The 22,335-nt window shown below is 40.5% G+C and overlaps 1 protein-coding gene across 1 annotated transcript; it reads left to right on the top strand.

Moving 5' to 3' along the window:
• The first annotated feature begins 15 nt into the window (after nt 1-15).
• Nucleotides 16-22,215, top strand: SP4 (Sp4 transcription factor). Its single transcript, XM_083405391.1, has 6 exons — nt 16-521; nt 1,125-1,219; nt 1,516-3,049; nt 16,025-16,256; nt 16,719-16,918; nt 18,399-22,215. Exons 1-6 carry the CDS (start codon nt 515-517, stop codon nt 18,644-18,646), a joined length of 2,316 nt encoding a protein of 771 aa, XP_083261517.1. The 5' UTR covers nt 16-514; the 3' UTR covers nt 18,647-22,215.
• The last annotated feature ends 120 nt before the right edge of the window (nt 22,216-22,335 follow it).

Raw genomic sequence — 22,335 nt, 5'->3', positions numbered from 1 at the left:
ACGCCCACCCACTCCCTCCTCGCGCCGCCGCCAGCTCTTCTGTATAGGCCGGCCGGCCTGTTTCAAGGCGAGGGCCTGGCTCGTGCGGCTCTCGCGCCGCCCTGGCTCCTCCCCTTTCCCCGCCTCCCTTTCCGCCAGGCCGGCCGCCCTGCTCTCTCAGAGGCTTAAGCCTGCTTTGGGTTCCTTCCTCAGTGGGTGTCAGCCTAGGCCTCGCCGGGCTCCGCCCCTCCTCCTCCTCCACCCTCGGCGCCCTCGCTCTCCTCTCGCCCCCTCCCTCTTCCAGCTCCCAGTTGTCAATCAGGCGCTGGCGCTGAGGCCGGGCGGCGACGGCGGGAGGAGAGACGGGCACCTACGCCACAGCCCAGCGGCGGCCATTCGTGGAAAAATAGGCCGGCCTGCTCCTCCCAGCTCCGGCAGCGACCGGCCTTCTCGCCGCCGCTACACCCCCACCACCCCGCCCTCCGTCCCTCCCCTCCTCCTCCTCGAGCCGCGCCTCAGCGGGCGTTAATGCGGGATGAGCGGTACGTAGCCCCCCTCCGCCCCTTCCCTCCCCCGCCGACGCCCCCGCGCGCCTTCCCGCTTCCCCGTCCCCTCTGGGTCCCTCTGTCTCCCCCGGTCTATCCCTCCCTCTGCCCCTCCTTCTTCCATCCCCCCTTTCCTTCCCGGCCCTCCCTCCCCGTGCACATCCATCCCTCCTTCGTTTCTGTTTCCTCCCATTTTCCCCTCCCTTGCGCCTCCCTCCTCCTGCCCCTAAAGCATCCTGGGCCACTCAGTAGCCGTAGATGCTTTAGGGGCAGGAGGAGGAGGAGGGCTGTGGGTGGTTTTCCGCCACCACCACCACCCCCCACCCGGCCCGCCTTACAGTCTCCGAGAGCAAGAAACCAATCAAGCCTCCCCTTTTTTTCTGGGTGTTCGCACGCCAGCCCCCCGTGGGCCGGGTTTCCCAAACCACGTTTTATTTTATTTTTATTTTTTAGGACTCCCTTTTCTGCAACAATAATAATATGGGACTGAGTTAAGAATGGAGGGCTGGCGAGAATGTCCTGACAGATTTGCTCCTGGTTGCAGATTCAAAGTGAACAGCTATGTCTAATAGGTTGTGTGTTTGTTTTGTCTTTTGGTAGATCAAAAGAAGGAGGAAGCTATGCCCTCAGAGGGAGAGAAATCTCCTGAGGCTGAAAACAACAACAATAAGAAAAGCAAAACTGGAGCCTCCCAGGTAAAACATAGAGGGAAGCGAAGCAAGGCTTGATTACTTTCACTTCATTTCAAGGGATACTGCCTTGTGGCTTATAGGATGGGTACAAGTCTTTATGGCCTAGACATGCTTGGGGAAGGGGCAAGTTTTCTTGGATTTACTCCAGATGTTTGGGTGGGGGTATGAAACCTTTGGCTGGATAAGTTATTCATCACCATTTGTTCAGTTGTCATGTTTTCTAGCATTCTTTAATACTCAGATACTGCTTTTTAGTTTGCAAGTACTATTTATCTCCTAATACACTATGTCTCTGTTAGGATTCTCAGCCTTCTCCTCTGGCTCTGCTGGCAGCAACTTGCAGCAAAATAGGGACTCCTGGTGAGAATCAAGCAACTGGACAGCAGCTTATTATAGATCCAAGCCAAGGTTTGGTGCAACTTCAAAATCAGCCACAACAGTTAGAATTAGTAACGACTCAGCTTGCTGGAAATGCTTGGCAGCTTGTTGCGGCTGCTGCTGCTCCTCCTACTTCAAAAGAGAACAACATCCAACAGGCACCTTCTGTTGCTTCTAGTGCAGCAAGTCCCTCCAGTAGTAACAACGGAAATGCATCCCCTTCAAAGACGAAGACAAGCAATTCTTCTACGGCAACTCCAGGACAGTTTCAAGTCATACAAGTACAGAATCCAGGAGGTACTGTTCAGTACCAAGTGATTCCACAGATTCAGACGACAGAAGGTCAACAAATTCAGATCAATCCTGCTACTACTACAACTCTGCAAGATTTACAGGGTCAAATCCAGCTCATCCCTGCAGGAAATAATCAAGCTATTCTTACAGCTACAAATAGGACAGCTTCTGGGAATATTATTACTCAGAACTTGGCAAATCAAACAGTGCCGGTCCAGATAAGGCCTGGTGTTTCCATTCCATTGCAGCTGCCTATTGCCGGCACTCAGGCACAAGTTGTAACTTCATTGCCTATAAACATTGGGGGAGTGACTCTAGCATTACCTGTAATAAATGTTGCTGCTAGTGGTAGTACTGGACAGGTTACACAGTCCAGTGATAGTGGAGTTTCCAATGGAAATCAGCTACTGTCCACACCTGTCACAACCACTGCTGTTAGTACTATGCCAGATTCTCCTTCTTCCACTTGCACAACTACTGCCTCCACTTCGCTTACAAGCAGTGAAACTTTAGTAAGTACAGCAGAAACAGGCCGGTATGCAAACACAGCAACAAGTTCTGAGTCTAGTACTGAAGAACCTCAAACAGCCACATCAGAAACGGAGACTCAGAACTCTAGTCAGTCTAATGGATTGCAAAACGTGCAGGATCAGACAAACTCACTGCAGCAGGTGCAAATAGTAGGTCAGCCTATTCTGCAGCAGATACAGATCCAGCAGCCACAGCAGCAGATCATTCAGGCTATTTCTCCACAGTCTTTTCAGCTCCAGTCGGGACAAACTATTCAGACAATTCAGCAGCAGCCTTTGCAAAATGTTCAGTTACAAGCAGTGAGTCCAACTCAAGTTCTCATAAGAGCACCAACTTTAACCCCATCAGGACAGATCAGCTGGCACACAGTACAGGTCCAAAATCTTCAAAGCCTTTCAAATCTTCAAGTACAAAATGCTGGATTGCCCCAGCAACTAACCATTACCCCTGTATCTTCAAGTGGTGGTACTATAGCTCAAATTGCACCAGTAGCTGTTGCTGGTACACCAATAACGCTAAATGCTGCCCAGATTGCTTCAGTGCCTAATCTTCAAACAGTAAGTGTAGCCAACTTGGGTGCTGCAGGTGTTCAAGTGCAAGGAGTTCCAGTCACCATTACAAGTGTTGCTGGTAAGTGCTGTTAAGAATATCCTTTAGTGATGGTATTGGTGTAATGATAGTATTTAACTATGATATGGGCATTTCTGCTTTTAAGTCTCAATAGCAAAATAGTAGATTATATATGCTCAACATTAACAATGCCTAGCCTACAAAATACTGATTCCTTTTTGCTTGCACTAAATTGACTGCTGGAACAGAGGGTCCCTGGACCATCAAGAATGTGTTTTTGGGTGATGCAAGAGCCTGGGTTGGAAATGGGGAAGCCCCAGTGTCCCAGTGTAAAAAGTCCTAGTATGTGTGTGGAGAACACAAGTGGCACCTTGAGTTTCAGTTATACGGTATAAGAAACAGCTTACAGTTTGCACTACTCAAAGTTACATTGGCTTGTGCTCAACTTTTGTCTTTCACCAACAGTTGTGGTTGGCAGCTCTAATTATTCTCATTATTTTAGCTGTCTCTTGTGAATGGATGAATAAATGTGTACACGGTTTAAGTCATAAATCACTACTTAAAAGTCTTGATTACAATGCCTAAGTTAGAATGTCCTGCAACTAAAGAATAATCAAATGTATTATTACCTTAATTAATATGTACAATGTGTGTGTTCATCTAATGTTGTTCTGATTCTGTTCAGGAGCCTGGAAATCACTATGCAAACTGACTGCTTATTTGATTCTCCAAGGAAAAGTTGCAGATCTTTTTTTAAATCAGCAAAACAGAAATATAAATTATGTTGTAAGATGTAGAAACACGTGTGCAAGTTAATGCCCTGTCAAAATCAGTTGGAATTGCATACGATACAACTTGTATGTAGGATCGTAGTGTCTGAAACTTTGTAGAATTAGTTAATTGTTCCTAGTGCAAGAAAATTGCAATGGCAAATAATAATTCTGCTAGTGAATGAAATGAATTACAGTGGTACCTCGGGTTACATATGCTTCAGGTTACATACGCTTCAGGTTACACATGCCGCTAACCCAGAAATAGTGCTTCAGGTTAAGAACTTTGCTTCAGGATAAGAACAGAAATCAGGCTCCGGCTGCGCGGTGTCAGCAGGAGGCCCCATTAGCTAAACTGGAGCTTCAGGTTAAGAACAGTTTCAGGTTGAGAACGGACCTCCGGAATGAATTAAGTACTTAACCCGAGGTACCACTGTAAAAGTATTTATCGAAACCAGTTATCCCCACCCCACCCCCTTGAATAAAGGAATACTTAAAGAATTGCTTAAAAGTAGCATTTCTCTTCAAGTGTGTGATACCTGAAATAAACCCCAAAACTTGTTTCACTTTAAGGATATTCAGAGATAAAGCTTGTTCCATCCTTGCCTTTCCCTTCCCTTGCATGCAGCAAAAACAAAAACAAAAAAACCATTTGTGGTTTATTGGCAAATATAGCTGGCCATGTAGTCAGCTTACAATTTGGAAGTTTCTAAGTGCCATGAGGGAGAGGCAAGGGAAGGAGGTAGTGTGTAAGCCCAAAGCTCATGCAATGGCTTACCATTGTGTTTCAGTCGTCCCAATCTATGTCTAGCATTTTCCATATAACTTGAGTTTTCATCTGGAGGTCGGGCTCAATTTTGATATATGTCCTGGAGACTTAAGTATATGTTGCGTTCTGACAGGATGTAGCTGTCATGTTCTGCTGAATTTTATAAAGGGAAGACGAATAAGTGGCAGTAGATACTGAATTGTTTACTTTTATTTCTCACTGAACCTCCTCCCGAGATGTTTGTCTTCTGATGGGCAGGAATGTAATTGGGAGGAAAAGTTTTGGGGTTACATTTATTTTAAAGGATCCCCTTTCACTTTCCTATGCTTTTCAACAGCATCACTGAATAACCGCATCCCTGTTTTATAGGAATGTGGCAGCAACTCATATTCTGCTTCTGTCATGTCTAGCTTGCCCCACAAGCTGGAGAATCTTTGAAAACTGATCTCTTGCTCTCACCTTAATTTATTGGTTGTATGGATTGCTGAATATGTATGGTGTGCATTATATAATATTTGATATTTTATTTACAATCACAAACCTGGCTCTGCTGTTTCCAGGGCTTTTGCTTTGGCAGTTATTGCTTTGGCATAACTGTGCACCATAACAGTAAGTGAAAAGTAACTGTCTTGATGTATGAAGAGAGAATTGTAGACAAGTTGTACAGAGACTGTATAAACAGCTGTTTCCTCCCCGCAGAACTTCAATAAAACATTACAAACTTGGTTCTATATAAGTTCATTTATAGACATAAGCTGTAAATTGCATCCTGGTGTGCCATGTTGGGACTCCTGGTGTGTAGCTTCAGCGGACCAGGCCTCTTTCAGTACACATATTGGTGATTGCTGCCAGTTCCTTTACTGTCAGCAATAACTTTCCACTACTTCTCTCCCCCCCCCCTTTACTCCCTTGCTAAAACCATGTAGATTTAGTCAGAAGTAACAACTTTGGTCTCTCACATACTTCATTTTTAAACCATGGTGGGACCAGTGTTACTGGTTTAGTAAGAGATGCCCACCTGTAGAATAAACATAAGAAGAGCCTGTAGGATCAGTTCAGCAGCCCATTTAGTCCAGCATCCTATTTTTAGAGTGGGTTTGAAAGTGTCGCTTGAACATAGAAGACCTCTAGTAAGCGGCCTCTTTTTTGGACATAATGACCATTATTGTGTTACAGCATTTCCATCTTGCCTAGATAACATAGGAAGTAGCAAGGTGGCAGTAGATACTAATCTCTTAAGGACTCCATTTATTACTCTTCAGTAGTGTACATTATATTTATTAATGGTGAGGAGTAAGCAACTTTATGAATAAGGATTCCTTATATATTATGGCCACTAGCCAACACATGGAAGGATTGTGCAAGTGAATAACTTTGGTTAAAATTACCATAATAGCTTTACCAAAAAAACAAAAAACAAACAAACCTAAACCTCTATACAAATAGAAAACTAGCACAACAGCAAGGAGGCTGGATTAGAACTTTTCTCCCTAACAGGCTAGCTTTCTATTTGCATATGGCAGCATTAACAAAACCTGGTATCATCCAACAGAATCTGAAGCGAGTCAACTTTTACACTTGTAATTCTGCTACCTCATTATTCGTATGTGTAGACGACACTCAAGACTAGCTGACCCCTCATGGGCTTTCCCACTTTCTACTCACTTAAACTTTTCTTTATTTTGTGTTTAAGTCCTCTGTTCAAATTGCAATGTGATATAATGTGAGGACTAATTATGGTTAATTCAGTGGTGACACAAGCCACTTAAAGTGGTGAAAGTGATCCAGAATCATCTCCTTATGAAGGGCAAATCTTCAACTGGAAATTATTTGAAACTAAAAGAGAATTAGCTGAAAGATGTAGCTAATTCCCATGTTTAGCACAGGCGTTCTGTTTCAGAAAATGACCTTTGTTTAGCTATTATCTGTTTACCCAATTTTAATTCCCCTTTCCCCATATACATTTCCTGTGCTTTAAGTGTGGAACTTCAGAAAATTTAAGCAATCACTGATGCAGGCAAATATCAAAGTTTTAATCATCACCTTTTATTACAAATATCACTAGGTCTATATGTGTATGTTTAACAAGGTTTTCTACTTTGTGCTTAGTATTTCAGCCCTGAAAGGTTCATTTTCACTGATTCATATAACTGGGCATCAGCTTACTTATGATTATTCATAAACAGAGTACATAGTAGCTCTACTACTATTGTTGATCTAATTTAAACTTTAAGTCTCTTAAGGAGCTTGTTCTCTCTATATAGATTAAGACAGGACTGTTTCGCTGTTATGTGTTAATGTTTGTATAGATACTTTCTTTTTGTTTGGTTGCTTGCCTTCTGTAACCAATACTGTTGTCTGAGTTGGATGACTATCTTTCTGCCTATGTACTGAGAAGAAGAGTTACCATGTAGCTATTCTTCTGTAAGAAACGTGGAAAACAAGGGGCCTTGGAATAGTGAAAAGCGCTAAACATATAACTTTTAAAAAACAAGCCATTAAAAATCTTATCTGTCTCAGTTTAGAGCCCCAGACTATAGAACCTAATTATTTCATGTGAGCTCCATTGACCCTGAGCTGGTTCGCATTATATTGTAAGCCAAACTATGGTTTACCAAGACTGTATGGGCTTCTGGAGAGAAACTTAGCTCCTCCCTGGTCTTTTTTACTGCTGCAGTAAACCAAGGTTTGGCTTAACATGTCATCCATACTGGAATGAGTTTTGCTCTCTCCTCACCATGAGTTGTCACCACACCTTGGTTACAGCTCATGGTTAGCTTAACCATGAGTTCCAGTTCAGATGACATGCTGTCAAACCTTGGCTTAGCTCAGTGTGGTGTTACAGTGAAAAACAAAGTTGGAAATTATTCTGTGCAAGACTGATTTTTTATTTGGTCTCAGCAAGCCATAGTTTATTTGCCATGCTATTATCCACACTAAAAATTCATTAGCTTTGTACGGCACAAATGCTTGACTTCTACCCTTCTTTTTTTCCCTTCCAAAAATAGTAGTTGTGGCAGACCATAGCAGAAATAGCAGAAGTTTGCTCTCCTGTGTCAAAGATACAGCTAGCACTAAAGTTCAGCTACTATAGGTTAAACTTGCAATCTTTGGGAAACATTGAGCTCATAAATAAAGCTCATATCACTGAGGCACTTCTAAAACAGACTGACTACTGTGTTTAATAACACGGGCTTTAAAGGCAATCCCTTGCTACTATTTATTATCCAAGCAGTTACCTAGCTCATTGAAAAAACTCTGTTGCTTTCACTGAAGATATGTGCACAGTTGGGTTGTACGCCAGAACTGGACTTGCTACTGCTGGTTTTCAATATTGTATTTATACTTCAGGTCACAGCTCAAATTCTTTAAATCAGACATTTTAGCTTGCAGTTGGAAAAACGTTACAGCTCCAAGTACTCCTTGGCCAATTAGATTTTATTCTTTTCCCAATGTTTCATCAAAAAGGCTTTTCATTTCAGAGCTCTGAGCCTCTGTAAAAGAATTCCAAATAGTTTGTATCCAACCAGGCTGAGTCAAGGGATGGGTAGACTTGGTATTGTCAGGTTATAAATCTTCAACTGTAGCATGGGAGCAGCTTTTACAGATGAGACATGGTCTCTTGAGTCTCAGCAGTAGGATAATAAATTGTCTCAACAGTACTGGTGCTGTGTTAGAACACTGAAATGCCAGATGAGCTGAACAGTTCAATTACCAGTTTAATTACACTTTACTTGGAGAAAGGTGCTTACCTTGGTGCCATATCTGGTATACATTTTGACTTTAGGGGATACACTTTTCACCATGTCTTATAATGCATCACAGTCCTTTAATATTGACAGAGTAAAGGGCTGCACTAACACACAATGCTAACTAAAAAATGTATGAGTGGCATTATTAAAAGGTTGGAATTGTGGCCTGGCCCCACTTTCACACATTTCCTCATGTGTTCCAAGTTGTCTGTACATAAGGCAACTTGCATAGGGTTCTGATCACATCTTTACCTAGAGATAATTATGGCTAATTTATACCACTTTTTGACCCAAAGGCTGCAAAGTGGTGAACAGCATATTAATACAAAATAAACACTAAAAGTATAATAAATCTATCATTGAAACAATGTAAAAAAGCAAAATCAAGATACACCCATACATCACACTGTATATGCGTTAGGAATGCCAGTTCACCCTGTGGCAAAGAAACAGAAAAATCAGCAATCAAGGCACCTCTTATCTCACACCAAGTGTGTATAACCCTCCTGTCTCACTCAGGGTGTGGGACTGGACAAGTTACACCAACAGGCTTTCACCCTGGGCCAGAAACCACTACTCTCTCCCACTGTAGTTAACTAGTCAGTAGACAAAATACAGTGGTGCCCCGCAAGACGAATGCCTCGCAAGACGGAAAACCCGCAAGACGAAAGGGTTTTCCGTTTGCAGAGGCGCTTCGCAAGACGAATTTCCCTATGGGCTTGCTTCGCAAGACGAAAATTGACGAACATTTTTGAGGTTTTTTTCCGCTCCAAAACCCCTTTTTCTGAAGCGCTAAGCTGCTAAAAGCATTTTAGCAGCTAGACCGCTAATCCCTTAAGCCTTTAATAGGCGTTAATAGCCCTTAAACTGCCAATAGCACTAATAGCGCTAATCCGCTAATGGGCTTGCTTCGCAAGACGAAAAAACCGCAAGACGAAAAGACTCGCGGAACGGATTCTTTTCGTCTTGCGAGGCACCACTGTACTTATCAGCTGAGTGTTAATAATAACCAGAGCCTGGAGGAAAAAAAAGACTTGCCATATAATACTTGTTCCCCTCCTGTCTCCTATGGGGGGCGGGCAAGATCCCACAACAGCAGGTGCTCACTGTGAAGCATCACAACTTCCTTCTCTCTCTGCTACTGTCCCCAGAAACAGGTAATAAATACCCCACTGTTATATAAGACCCTAGCTTTGAAAAAGCACCAGATCAACAAACTCAAAGAGGAGGTGCTGCCATCACCTTTAGTATCATCTTTTCAGGGTTGTCTGGGAAAGGGTGGCCTGCCACACTGAATACTGAGGGGCCCAGTCTTTGGAAAGAGCCACAGCTGTCCAAATCTTCCTTGTCTCCGTCCCAGCAAGCTGGGCTTTGTTGCAGCGTGTTTTTCAGCTAGGCAAGCAAGGTTACCAAGAGTGGGCAGGGGGTAGAGTAATGTTATAAATAGAGGCCACACCCATAAGGGTGAATGTGCCTAGGCACCTGTGCAGATGAGATTTGAAAAGTAGGCTGGTAGTGGGGCCAGTCAGTGCCACTTTCTTCTGTACAGAATGAATGTCTTCACAGAATCAGTTGCTCTTTCAGTTTATGCCTGTCTTAGGGGAATCTCAAGATCTGCCTTGTGAAACAGATGGCACTAGCTCTAGGTGGTTTCTGGTTTCAGTATGAATTATCAGTGCAGGCACTGAATTCACTTGGAAATGAAAACAGAAACATCCTCAAGAGTATCGAATGCAAGAGCAAAAATTGACCTGGCTTCTCTTTACTCTCCAAGTATTGTATTTCATGTGCAAAATGTCAGCATCAATATGAACAATACCTGTCATTTCCCATGAAAATGAAATGCTGGAAAGTTTTTAGTCAATCCTGTTCTGAACAGATGGAACCAATCAGAGATTTGGTGGCAGAGTATGCATCTCTGGGCAGCACCCATCACCCATATTCTTTCATGTTAGCTTAATGTAATGTAAGCTTGGAGCCAGTGCACTTTAATAATGATAATAACAATAATAACAATATTTACTGTGACTTTTATTTTATTTGTACCCTGCCCATCTTACTGGGCTGAAGGATCACCTTACATTATATATGCCCACTCAATTCCTTTGATTTGCAAGTGCCACATAATGTTCTTTCCATATTTCCAAGGAATCAGTCCTTCAGTGTGGTAGCACCTATTGTCATGGACATTAGGCAGGTGCCTGCTAAAAACTGTTTTGTTTAAGCAAGCCTATACTATCAAGATAGGTAAATTTGACATATTTCTTAATATATAATTTTATTTTATAATGTAATTTTTAAAACTCCTTTTATTTATTTATTGAAAATTACAAGGTTAACTTTTTAACATGTGATTTTATTGCAAATTTTAATGTCTATTTTATGTAAACTGTTCAGAGGGTTAGATGATTAAGCTGTACAGTATATAAATCCTATTAAAGAAAGAACGAACTAGTTGAAGCCCTTACTAAAGAAAATGAATTACTGGAGAGTGATGGAAACCTAAATTTTCTATTTCAAAGAACTAATCAGTATATGACTTGGAAGGTGGTATTTTTTTCTTTTTTGCAGTAAAGGCTTTCAGTCTCAGAAAAGCATTTTGAAACTATTTTAGACATTTGTGGTGGTGATTTTAATTCTTAAATGTATCATTCTGAGTTATATCTCCCCTATTTTAAAATTTATTTTTAATGTTAACTTTTTAGTAAAAGTAAATACATATCATTTCATATAAGCTTTTAGAGATTTAAGCTTTCATGTGAAGTTTAAATGTTTCTTTTCTTTTTTGATATGGTCTGCAGACTAATTCAATACATGTTATTGGTCATTCAAGTTGTTTAGAACCACATTGCCACTTACAGAAAAACATGGACCTCTACATTTGCTCTGGGGACGCAGGTGGCGCTGTGGTCGCATGGTCGGCGGTTCGAATCCCCGCGCCGGGGTGAGCTCCCGTCTTTTGGTCCCAGCTCCTGCCCACCTAGCAGTTCGAAAGCACCCCTAAGTGCAAGTAGATAAATAGGTACCGCTTTATAGCGGGAAGGTAAACGGCGTTTCCGTGTGCTGTGCTGGTGCTGGCTTGCCAGAGCAGCTTCGTCATGCTGGCCACGTGACCAGGAAGTGTCTCTGGACAGCGCTGGCCCCCGGCCTCTTAAGTGAGATGGGCGCACAACCCTAGAGTCGGACACGACTGGCCCATACAGGCAGGGGTACCTTTACCTTTACCTTACATTTGCTCTGGAGTTTTTGCAGGTGTTATTCACAGGGTGGAAAATGTGGCAGTTAGGTTCAGATATATAAAGGCCTGAAATAAGCCTGGGGAAATAGTGGGTGGGTGTGTAAAAATTGGGTTTTCTGCTTTTCTGTTCACCTTTTTGTAAATTATGTTATTTGTATGGTAAATGTATATGTATATATGTCATTCTGCTGGTGTGTTGTAATGTGCTATTTGATTGCTGATCATCTTGAAAGTGGTGTGGGTTTCAATTTCAAAAGGAAGGGCCGGATATACTATGGGGTTGTGTTTGGGGTTTTTTAAAAAAGGAAACCAAAATTGATAGACAACTGAGTTTGGGAAGTATCTTATATATTGGGTAATAACTTCTCAAAGTAAAGTGAATAGAAGATTTAGTACTACTGTATTTAAACTTGTGCTTTTATAAGAACTCAGGGTAGGCAACATCAGTTTAGAAATAAATCAGTTGTTTGAATTCAAAATATATGCTTCAAAACACATGCTTATTGACATAGCTCTAGCCATCTAAATCCAGTCCAATAGAAAAGCCTTCTACCATGTCCAACATCAGTTGACCATGATTTTTGAATAGACAATGCTGTGTATTCAATCTGATACTGAGTGTGTTCAGCTTTCAAAACTTCTTACTTAGGTCTGTCAGCCCTGTGTGACTTATTCACAGTAGAAGTTAGCATCCATCTATATGGTTTGTTTTGAGGAAAGGATTGACCCAGGTACAAGAGTAATCTTGTTCTCTTAAACATATTTCCTTCAACATAAATTCCACTAAAATAGTAATTAATTTCAAGTGATCAGGCAGATTGAGAAAACAGGTTTTTCACAACTTTTTAAAATGAGGGTGAAAGGATTCTCTCTTGTCTGTTCAGCCCAAATTGAAGCCTTCTGATTCCAGCCTGGTTTGCAGTTGCAAAATTTGCTCCAGCTTTCTAAATTGATCTTCACCATCAAACCATATATCTTTCATGTAATCCCATACTAAGCTTTGTGCCCAGGACATATTTCTTTGAGCATGCCATGGTCTTAAAGGATCATAAATACTCACCTGAGAGTGAAGTAATCTCTAGATGATCCATTTTAAACCAAGGACTGTTTCATAAATTATTTGAGGGCTCCCCTGCCTTGTCTTCCAAGAAAAATACTTCTCAGTCAGTCTTGCTCACTAGAAATATAAAAAAAGAAACTAGAATGATGAGTCTTCCTTTCTCCAACAGAGCACTGGTGATGACAAAAAATGAGCCTTTTTTCAGAATAAGAATAATTGTACCTTTCCTTTCACAGCAAGAGGCTTTTGGAACAGTGCCCTCACTTTAGGTCTATTCTGTTTTGCTGTTTTTTCAACATAATTCTCTGCCAAACCTACCTGTGATTGACTAAACTGAACCAGCCCACCAGTAGTGCCGATAAAAGTCCCCCCTCCCCATATGTTGCTAGTCTTGAGTCTGAAGAATTAGGGGGAGCTGACAAGCACCTGTTAATTCACAATACGTGGTTCATGGGCCATATTCAGTGAAGCATGCCTTAAGTTGTGCAGGCATATTCTGTATTGACTACAACCAACCTTAGTGACCCATTTCTTCATTAGTATCCATTAATGTTGATTTTCACATGTCATTCTGATGATCAGTCACCAAGTTTGGAGAGATTCTTCTGGAGTTCTGTTGCAGCCTGCTCTGGATTTAATCATCTTGAATGCTTTAGTTTTACCTGAAACCTCCGGGTATAGGGTGGTACAGTGGTACCTTGAGTTACAAACGCCTCAGGTTACAAATGGTTCAGGTTACAAACTCCGCTAACCTTGAAGAGTTACTGCGAGTTGAGAACTTTGCCCCAGGATGAGAACGGAAATCGTGTGCTGGTGGCCTAGCGGCAGCAAGAGACCCCATTAGCGAAAGCACGCCTCTAGTTAAGAACAGTTTCAGGTTAAGAACAGACCTCCAGAACGAATTAATTCGTTCTAGAGGTACCACTGTATATGAATTCAATAAATAATAATAATGATGATACCTGCATAGTTGGCTGTACCATTTCCCACCTGTTTATCCAGATCATTTATGAATGCATTTTAGTACAGTGATACCTTGGGTTACATATGCTACAGGTTACATACGCTTCAGGTTACAGACTCCGCTAACCCAGAAATAGTGCTTCAGGTTAAGAACTTTGCTTCAGGGTGAGAACAGAAATCGTGCTCTGGCGGCGCAGCAAGCAGCAGGAGGCCCCATTAGCGAAAGTGGTGCTTCAGGTTAAGAACAGTTTCAGGTTAAGTACGGACCTCCAGAACGAATTAAGTACTTAACCCGAGGTACCACTGTAATGGGTTTTACGTGCGTCTTGCTTGTGAAATTAAAACACAGTTCCATTAGGAAGATCAAAGGAAAATGAGTTATTTTGGAGAGCAGTGACTTTAGCAGTACAGTCGTACCTTGGTTTTTGAACAGAATGCGTTACGGGAGTGCATTCAAAAACTAAGGTGTGGCTGCACCAGATGTTCAGCTTCCGAAAATCGTTAGAAAACCGGAACACTAACTTCTGGGTTTTGATCGTTCAGGAGCCGATTTGTTTAGGAGCCGTGAGCTCCTTTGGGAGAAAGAGTGGGATATAAATTCAACCAATCAGTGTTGGAGAAGATAGTCCTTCATATGATCCTATCCTCAAGCCATGCGAGGCTTTGGTAGTCATAACCAGCACTTTTAATTGTGCCCAGAAATGAACTTTTAGATGTTCACAAGCCAATCAAATGACTTCCTTCATTGGAAGTATTCACTAAACTCTAAAACTGCTGCAGCACATGAGCCTTGTATTCAACACTGAAATTTGAAGCTGATCCCACTCGTTTCCATACTGCAGATTGTATTTCTGTTCATAAGTGTCCTGGAGGGATGAGCAGTGAGCTAGCCAAGTTTGCTGATGACACCAAATTGTTCAGGATGGTAAGAACAAAAGGGATTGTGAAACACTCCCAAATGAACTATGTAAAGGAGTGGAACAGGCATTAAAATGGCAAACGCAATTCAATGTAAGCAATTGTAAATTGGCACACATTGTTTGCTTATGTGGTCTGAACTGGTGGTGCCTTGATGAAAATGTCAGCCCAAAAAAGCTTTTCTGGAAGGGAGAAAATTTGGTGCACTCCAAGAGATCTTGAATCTTCCAGAAAGTTCTGATGGCTGGCCTTGGAAATGAGGAATCCCATATTATTATTAAATTACTATGTTGTTAAAACTGTGTATCTTGCATTATCTACAACTTTTAAGGTGACTTAACATTATTAAATTTACGGAGACCAGTTGAAGAGCAGCAGGTATAGGCAAATGCAACAGGTTTTATGCCCACAATTTCATTTATTTTTACACGGTACTACAGTGTTCAAAACTACCATTGCACATTTTGCGACAGGGAATTTCATTAGCATGAGCAGTTTTTGAGCTCTGGGCGCAGTACTGCGCTTAAGATTTCAGATTAAAACTGCAGAGTGGAAGGAAAGGAGGACTCTTTTCTGCTTCCCCACTTCCAGCTAATGTCCGAAGACTGGAAAAGAGACCCTCTTAATAATATTAGGGGGGTGGGCAGGGGAAGGACTAGAAGACCATGTGAAAAATGAACATAATATTTTAGCTGCAGTTCATTCATTTTCATCTTTGTATTCTTGTTATAAAAATGCTTGCCTAGACATTCTGTTGTTGTGCCCATAACCTAGGTTTAAGGTACCATTTCGCTCCTAGCTTTCATATCTCAGTTTCTAACACTGCTGTACTGTACTAGTACCAACTTTTACAGTAGTGACTTCCAACAATGGATTCACTGCCCAAATTGGTAACTAGCTGCAGCCATTCTGGCAAAGTGCTACCCTGGATAAGGAATTCAGCAATTTTGTGATCATGAGTTCTCTCTTAGCGTTTGCAGTTAAAAAAGGTAAAGGTACCCCTGCCCGTACGGGCCAGTCTTGACAGACTCTAGGGTTGTGTGCCCATCTCACTCAAGAGGCCGGGGGCCAGCGCTGTCTGGAGACACTTCCGGGTCACATGGCCAGCGTGACATCGCTGCTCTGGCGAGCCAGAGCCACACACGGAAACGCTGTTTACCTTCCCGCTAGTAAGCGGTCCCTATTTATCTACTTGCACCCGGGAGTGCTTTCGAACTGCTAGGTTGGCAGGCGCTGGGACCGAACAGCGGGAGCGCACCCCGCCGCGGGGATTCGAACCGCCGACCTTTCGATCGGCAAGCCCTAGGCACTGAGGCTTTTACCCACAGCGCCACCCGCGTTTGCAGTTAGTATAACATAATTTGCAAGCCCAACTGTTTCCTTTTATATTAAAAAGGTGCTGGGTTTATTACCTTTTGGGAGAGACATTTCTTCCAGTCCTAAAGTATTATGCATATAAATAAGTGACTTTTCTCCATCTTATATTGGAATGAATATGATATTGAAACCATGCTGTGATTTTACTGTGATTAACTAAAGAAGTCACGTGTATTCTTACTTTACAGGTCAACAACAAGGACAGGATGGAGGCGTAAAAGTACAGCAAGCTACATCAACTCCTGTCACTGTAGCAGTAGGAGGCATCACAAATGCAGCCATTGGGGCTGTTAGTCCCGATCAGATAATTCAGGTGCAGTTGCATGAAGCCCAGCAAGCTTCTGATCAAGACGTGCAACCTGGCAAAAGGTTAAGAAGAGTTGCTTGTTCATGCCCTAACTGCAGAGAAGGAGAAGGAAGGTAATTCCCATAATAGCTGTAAAGTGCCAAGCATCTCAGGGCCAACGGTGATCCTTTTGCTCTTGCATTTCTGTTCCTGCTTTGAACACTGAGTAGACTGTTGTTTTAAACATTTTTTTCCATCTCATTAAAAATCATTTCCCAATGATCTTTAACCTTTTTACATGCCCACAACATATGAAAAAAGTTGCCTCCATTTCCAACACAAATCTGATTCTGCTTTATACATCTTAGCCAGTCTACTCGACTGTTCCTGTTGAAACGGGCCAGGATAATTTGTTTCATTCAATAATGTTTGCAGCTGACCTGCCATGACCGTCTCAAGTCACCTTCCCCCGAAAGCAGGTGTTTGTGACTGGGCTGTTGCAATCTGATAGGGTGGGGTTTTTCAGGAGTAGTTAGATCAAATTGTGTTTTACAAAATTGTACTTTGGTTAACCATTAGTGTTTTGTGTTTGGTAGAAGCAGTAACGAACCAGGAAAAAAGAAGCAACATATCTGCCATATTGAAGGTTGTGGAAAGGTTTATGGGAAAACATCTCATCTCCGGGCACACCTTCGCTGGCATACTGGAGAAAGGCCATTTGTATGCAATTGGATCTTCTGTGGGAAAAGATTTACAAGGAGTGATGAACTGCAGAGACATAGGCGAACCCATACAGGTCAGTGAATAGTTTGTACAAATGTTTTAAAGTGTATTTTATATTTTATAATATACTCATTGTGCTACAGGTATATGCGTTCTCATTTTTAAATGACTATTAAACTTAAAAGTGTTTCTCCTACTCAGAACCTTGCATAGGTGAGAATGCTTTCTTTTATCTTTCCTTCATCTTCCAAAACTTATCTGTCCTGAATCTTCCAACATGAATCATCCCACAAGTTATGAGAGAGGTAGAAAAACTTTTCTCTATCCACTTTTCTGTGCCGCACGGAATTTTATAAACCTCTACCTTGTCACTTCTTACACACCTGTCCTCTAAACTAAAAAGTCTCAAACGCTGCTAAAGTCCCAAACTCTGAAACACTTCACCCCCTTGATCATTTTGGCTGCCCTTTTTTGAACCTCAATGCCACTTACTAGGACGAACAGGAGGGGCAAGGCAGCAGCAAGATTGAGGCAGCATGGTCATACTGCTGGGAGAGGCAGATTGATTCTGCAGATGAATTCACATGGCTCCAGCCTCACTGCCGTCTCATCCTCCCTGGTAAGCGACAGTGACACTGTTGCCTGGAGGCTGTTAACAGTTTTCTCCCACCAGCTTATGTCCAGTGAGATTACACCTACAGGAGACTTTCTCCCTCAGAACACAGTGATCAGTTGGTTAGATAACGGGTGAGATAATATCTTCCGTTTACTACTCCCTGAGACAGCTGGGACCACTGCCTCCTGCAAGGATGTGTCGACCATACCCTGGATCCAGGAAGCTCATTTGACGGTACAGTGGTACCTCCAGTTACAAAAGGGATCCGGAGGCCCAGCTGTATCCCGAAAATTCTGTAACTGGAGGAATGCTTCTGCGCACGCACGCGGCACAGCAGAGCACTTCTGCGCATGCACACGGCAAACCCACTTCCGGGTTTGCTGCGTTCGCAACCCAAAAGTTACTTTACCCGAAGGTAAGGTAACCTGAGGGTCCACTGTAATTGATATGGACAATATTTACCATGTTAGGCATTCTGATGGTCTCTTGAAGTTTTCTTAAGTGCATATTTTCACATTCATGTCTTTGTAGACCAATGGAAACATCATGTAAAAAAGGGGTTTCTTGAATCTGTACACAATACTTGCATATATCAGTACACATTTTTACTGCGAGAAAAGTCACGTGTAAAGGTTTTTAATTGATTTCCACATGATGAAAGAAAACCGTCCTAAATCTTCCAGGAAGCTCATAAAAGTAGCAACTGCTGCAGATAGTACTAGCACTTTAAACTAAATTCATGTATGGGTACACATGCATGTACACCAGTTGTTTCGCTGTGTGGTCCCATAAATTCATGCTTCTGGTCTTCAAAATAATACTTTTAACAAGTTGAATTTACCGTACTGAAGCTATACTGCTGATTGTAGCTAGATAATTGTCCCATAATAGAAAAATTAATTACTGAACAACTCTTGTTTTGTTTTCACCCCAATAGGTGAGAAGAGATTTGAATGCCCAGAGTGTTCTAAAAGATTTATGCGAAGTGACCATCTCTCCAAGCATGTCAAAACACACCAGAACAAGAAAGGTGGGGGGACAGCCCTTGCTATTGTTACCTCAGGTGAATTGGACCCTTCAGTTACTGAGGTGCTCGGATCTCCGAGGATTGTCACAGTTGCAGCCATTTCTCAAGATTCAAACCCAGCAACCCCTACTGTTTCAACAAACATGGAAGAATTCTGAAGGAACATTGTTCAAATGCCTAGAGTTGCACTTAAGTTTACATACCTTTCAAGATACGAAAGTGGGCTGGTAAAAGTGTATTACAGAACAGGAAATCATGTAGTCAGTCTTGATTTCTGTAAGTATTCCAAGTTGGAGGACTAGCACAGGAAGTGTACTTTGTATAACAAGATTAAAAAAAATCAAAAATAAATACAGGGCCAATTGTCATAGATAAATTATGGATACAGCAGATGAAGAAAAGATTGCTTCCACACTGTACTAATTTATGTAGCTATATCACGAAAATGATTTTAATTGGATTTTCCTTCTCTTTTCACATTCTATGTAAATGTTTGTTGTAACAACAAACAGTACAAATATACAACAGGATGTCTGTTGGTTAGGGTTGTTTTCACATGAATGTCTCTGGAATTTTCACAGGAATTTTCTTTGTTCAAACGGCACAACAAAAACGCATAATAATCTAGTAAAGATGAAAACTTTTTGTTTCTTTTTGGTTTGTGAAACATATAGTAAACCTGGCCATCTTTGGTCATTTTTAAAAAATAATTCAGATGGCAGCATGTTACATGGTTCTGAGGTGCACCTCAGATAATTTTGGCCACTACATTGTAGTAGTGTGTATAATGACAATCAGTAAACACAAATTATTCTCTAGGAGAGATAAAAGAGATCTATAGAGCCAGTGTATACTGTAGCAAATATTGAATCTTAGAAATATATTGACATAAGATTTTAATTAATTTCTATGTAAAAGTTAAATATAGGAACCTATGTGATAAGTCCTATACTTTTAACACATCCCATTTCAAGACATGGGTGATCCATTGCTAAGCCTTGGTTAACTTCATTTATAAAAAGTGTAATTTAAATATTTAAATTTTATTAGAATACTTGGAAATGGTGGGATATAGGATATTGTAGTAGACCTCATGCACCAATGTCAACCTTTAGTCAGTAGCAAATACTGTGGTTATCATACTGAGTTCTTTAGACTTTGACATAACAGCCAAAGAAATGGATGAATACTTTCAACCAAAAATATGAATCTAAATTAACCTGTTCTGTTTCTTTCATTTCAAAAACTACTGTCCAGGATCCAAATAGCTACTTTTGGCTTGTCCAAAGGCACACTCAGTAAGGTTATTTGAACTACAGGCCCTTGTGCCTTATCAGAAATTCCTTTTGAAAATCCCCTTGGTATCAAAAGCAGCTTGCTATATGGCATTGGGGGCTGCTATTTGAGAGGCTCAAGCCATAAGTCCCTTTGGAAGCATAGAGGTAGTTGCAAGTGTTGTGTTGTTTTGTTTTGATTTTGTTGTTGTTTCTTTTTCTTTCTTTCTTTTTATCCCATCAAAATCTTACATCCCCCCCCCCCAGTAGATAGGCTAGCAAATAAAATTATTTAAATATTTTTGTTGGATCAATAATTTTAATTCTTCAGAAAGAAAACATATTTTAAAAATATGACTGCTGTATATTGGTAGAGGTAAGCTATTACTTCCTCAGTATGCATTTTGTTAAGCCATTACAGTTCAAAAAGCACCAGTTTGTTTTTTTGTCACAGATTCAGCTGTAGTCACTGACTACTAGTCGCCCTGGACAAAGATGCATATTCCAGATGAGGCTCACAATGCAGGGATAGGGATGCACTTCCAGATAAACAGCTGCATCCATATCGGCTACACATGCAAATTATTGTTTTTGTGTGTAGCTCTGTTTTTCTAGATTGGGGCATCTGTGCAAATTTGAGTATACAACAGAAATATGGCCAAATATATTTTAGAATTAAAAACCTTTCCCATAGACATAAATATTCTATTTTGCAAATCCACCGTTTGGTAAAGATCACATGACTTTCTGGTTTTTATGTTTTTACACCAAAATATTTCGATGATGGAACTTGCAAGTACAGTGCAAGAAATTAATGTGTATCCTTTAAAAATTATGATTTATGTTTTTAACCTTATATAAACTATCAGTTTTGTGGCATTGCATGCATTTTTAAAGACAAAGAGCAACTGTTTTGTACTATGTACACTTAGGGATGCCCAGTGTAGTGAAATAGAAGCTGAAAGTCTTTTATACTTTCCACTTACATACATAGTAAAGAAAACAATTTTACACATTTCTACACTGTGGTTATAAGTGAAAGTTTCTTAAACCTTTTGTAGGCATTTAACAAATATTTCCATTTTAGTTGGGTTTTTATATATTATTTTGTATATTTTATTTAAAATATTTTCAGCTGATTTTATCTGGCTTTAAAACCTCAGACTCAATTTGATGATACATTTAATACAGATGACCATTAAGTAATGCTAATTATTATTATTTTTGCAGATCAGCTGCAGCATCAAACACATATTTTATCGTTAGGCTTCACAATCAGTGCTATAGAAGTAAAGCAAATAAAATGTTCTTAAAGAATCATGTTTAACTTAGTATTTTATTTTGTAAACAGAAGGTATGAGTGCTCTGCACAGCTGGTAAATATTCTTTTTTGCATATTTTATGTCTGCAGATAGGAAATGGAAATTATTTTTTAATCTGCAGCAAATCCCTATTACAAGTGTATCAAAATCTGGTTGGCATCACAGAATCTTAATATAGATTAATCTGTGTTAGCAGGTGCACTTACTATTCCTGGAATTGGAAAGGTTTTAATAATCTGTTCTGCATACCATTCTGAGTCCACTTTTCAGTCTTAGAAGGATCGTAAATTTCAATGTCCTTTATTTGACTCAGTGGGATGTAACTTGTATGTAATAGGGCACAGATGTGCAGTAGTAGCTTATTTAATGCCACTTCACTGTTCATTCCCTTTGCCACCATTACAAGGTTTTGTTTTATCGTACTTATCAGTGCAAAGTGTAACTATCATGGTAGAACTCCAGTGTTGGAATAGGTTTTTTCTTTTCTTTTCAAAATGCTTTCTTGGGATAGGGTTGTGTATGTGTTTCCTGATTACATTAGAAATTGGTGTTAAGTCATTATTTATCACACTGTTTCATGAGAGAAGTAATAAAAGTGTGTTATTTAGAAGAAAAGGTTTATTTGTTAAACTTAGGTAAGCATGATGTTTGGGTCCTATTTTTCAATTTTATAACTGTTTTATTGCAACAATATTTGTATTTAAGTCTCCCATTTCTAATGCCTTGTGATTTTTTTATGCATGTCACTAAATTGTCATCCCGCAAAAATTGATGTGCAGCATAGGGTGTTAAATCTACATAAAGATTTTGAAACAGAAAAAAAAAATAGTTGGTGGTAAAATTGTAAATGTTTTGCAGAAAACCTTATAAAAAGTTTTGTAGTAATATTTCACTTGTAAATTTTTTTGTAAGAAAAAGAGGGGGGAAGGGGGTGGGGAAGACAAGAAACACCCATTCTAGAATCTGCAAATTAATTCTGCCAGCAAAGCCTCTAAGGCATTAATTTTTACTATGCTAATTTGTATACATTTTGTGTGTTTTTGTGGATTTGAAACTAAAATTGTGTAGACGTTGTTGCCTGCAATAATACTTTGCAAGTAACCTATTAAAATTCTCTTGAGTTTGAATGTATGTTTATTTTTAAAAAAACTTGTATTTATTTATAATATTTGTATTGTGTGTACTAATTTAAAATATTTGAGTCCTATTTCCACTCATAGACTCAGTATTCAAGGTGGTCTATACATAAAC

This window comes from Podarcis tiliguerta (assembly GCF_965153285.1).
Source record: "Podarcis tiliguerta genome assembly, chromosome: 12".
NCBI classification, from domain to species: Eukaryota; Metazoa; Chordata; class Lepidosauria; order Squamata; family Lacertidae; genus Podarcis; species Podarcis tiliguerta.
Note: the sequence above shows the minus strand (reverse complement) of the source record. Positions and strands in the feature narration are given on the sequence as shown.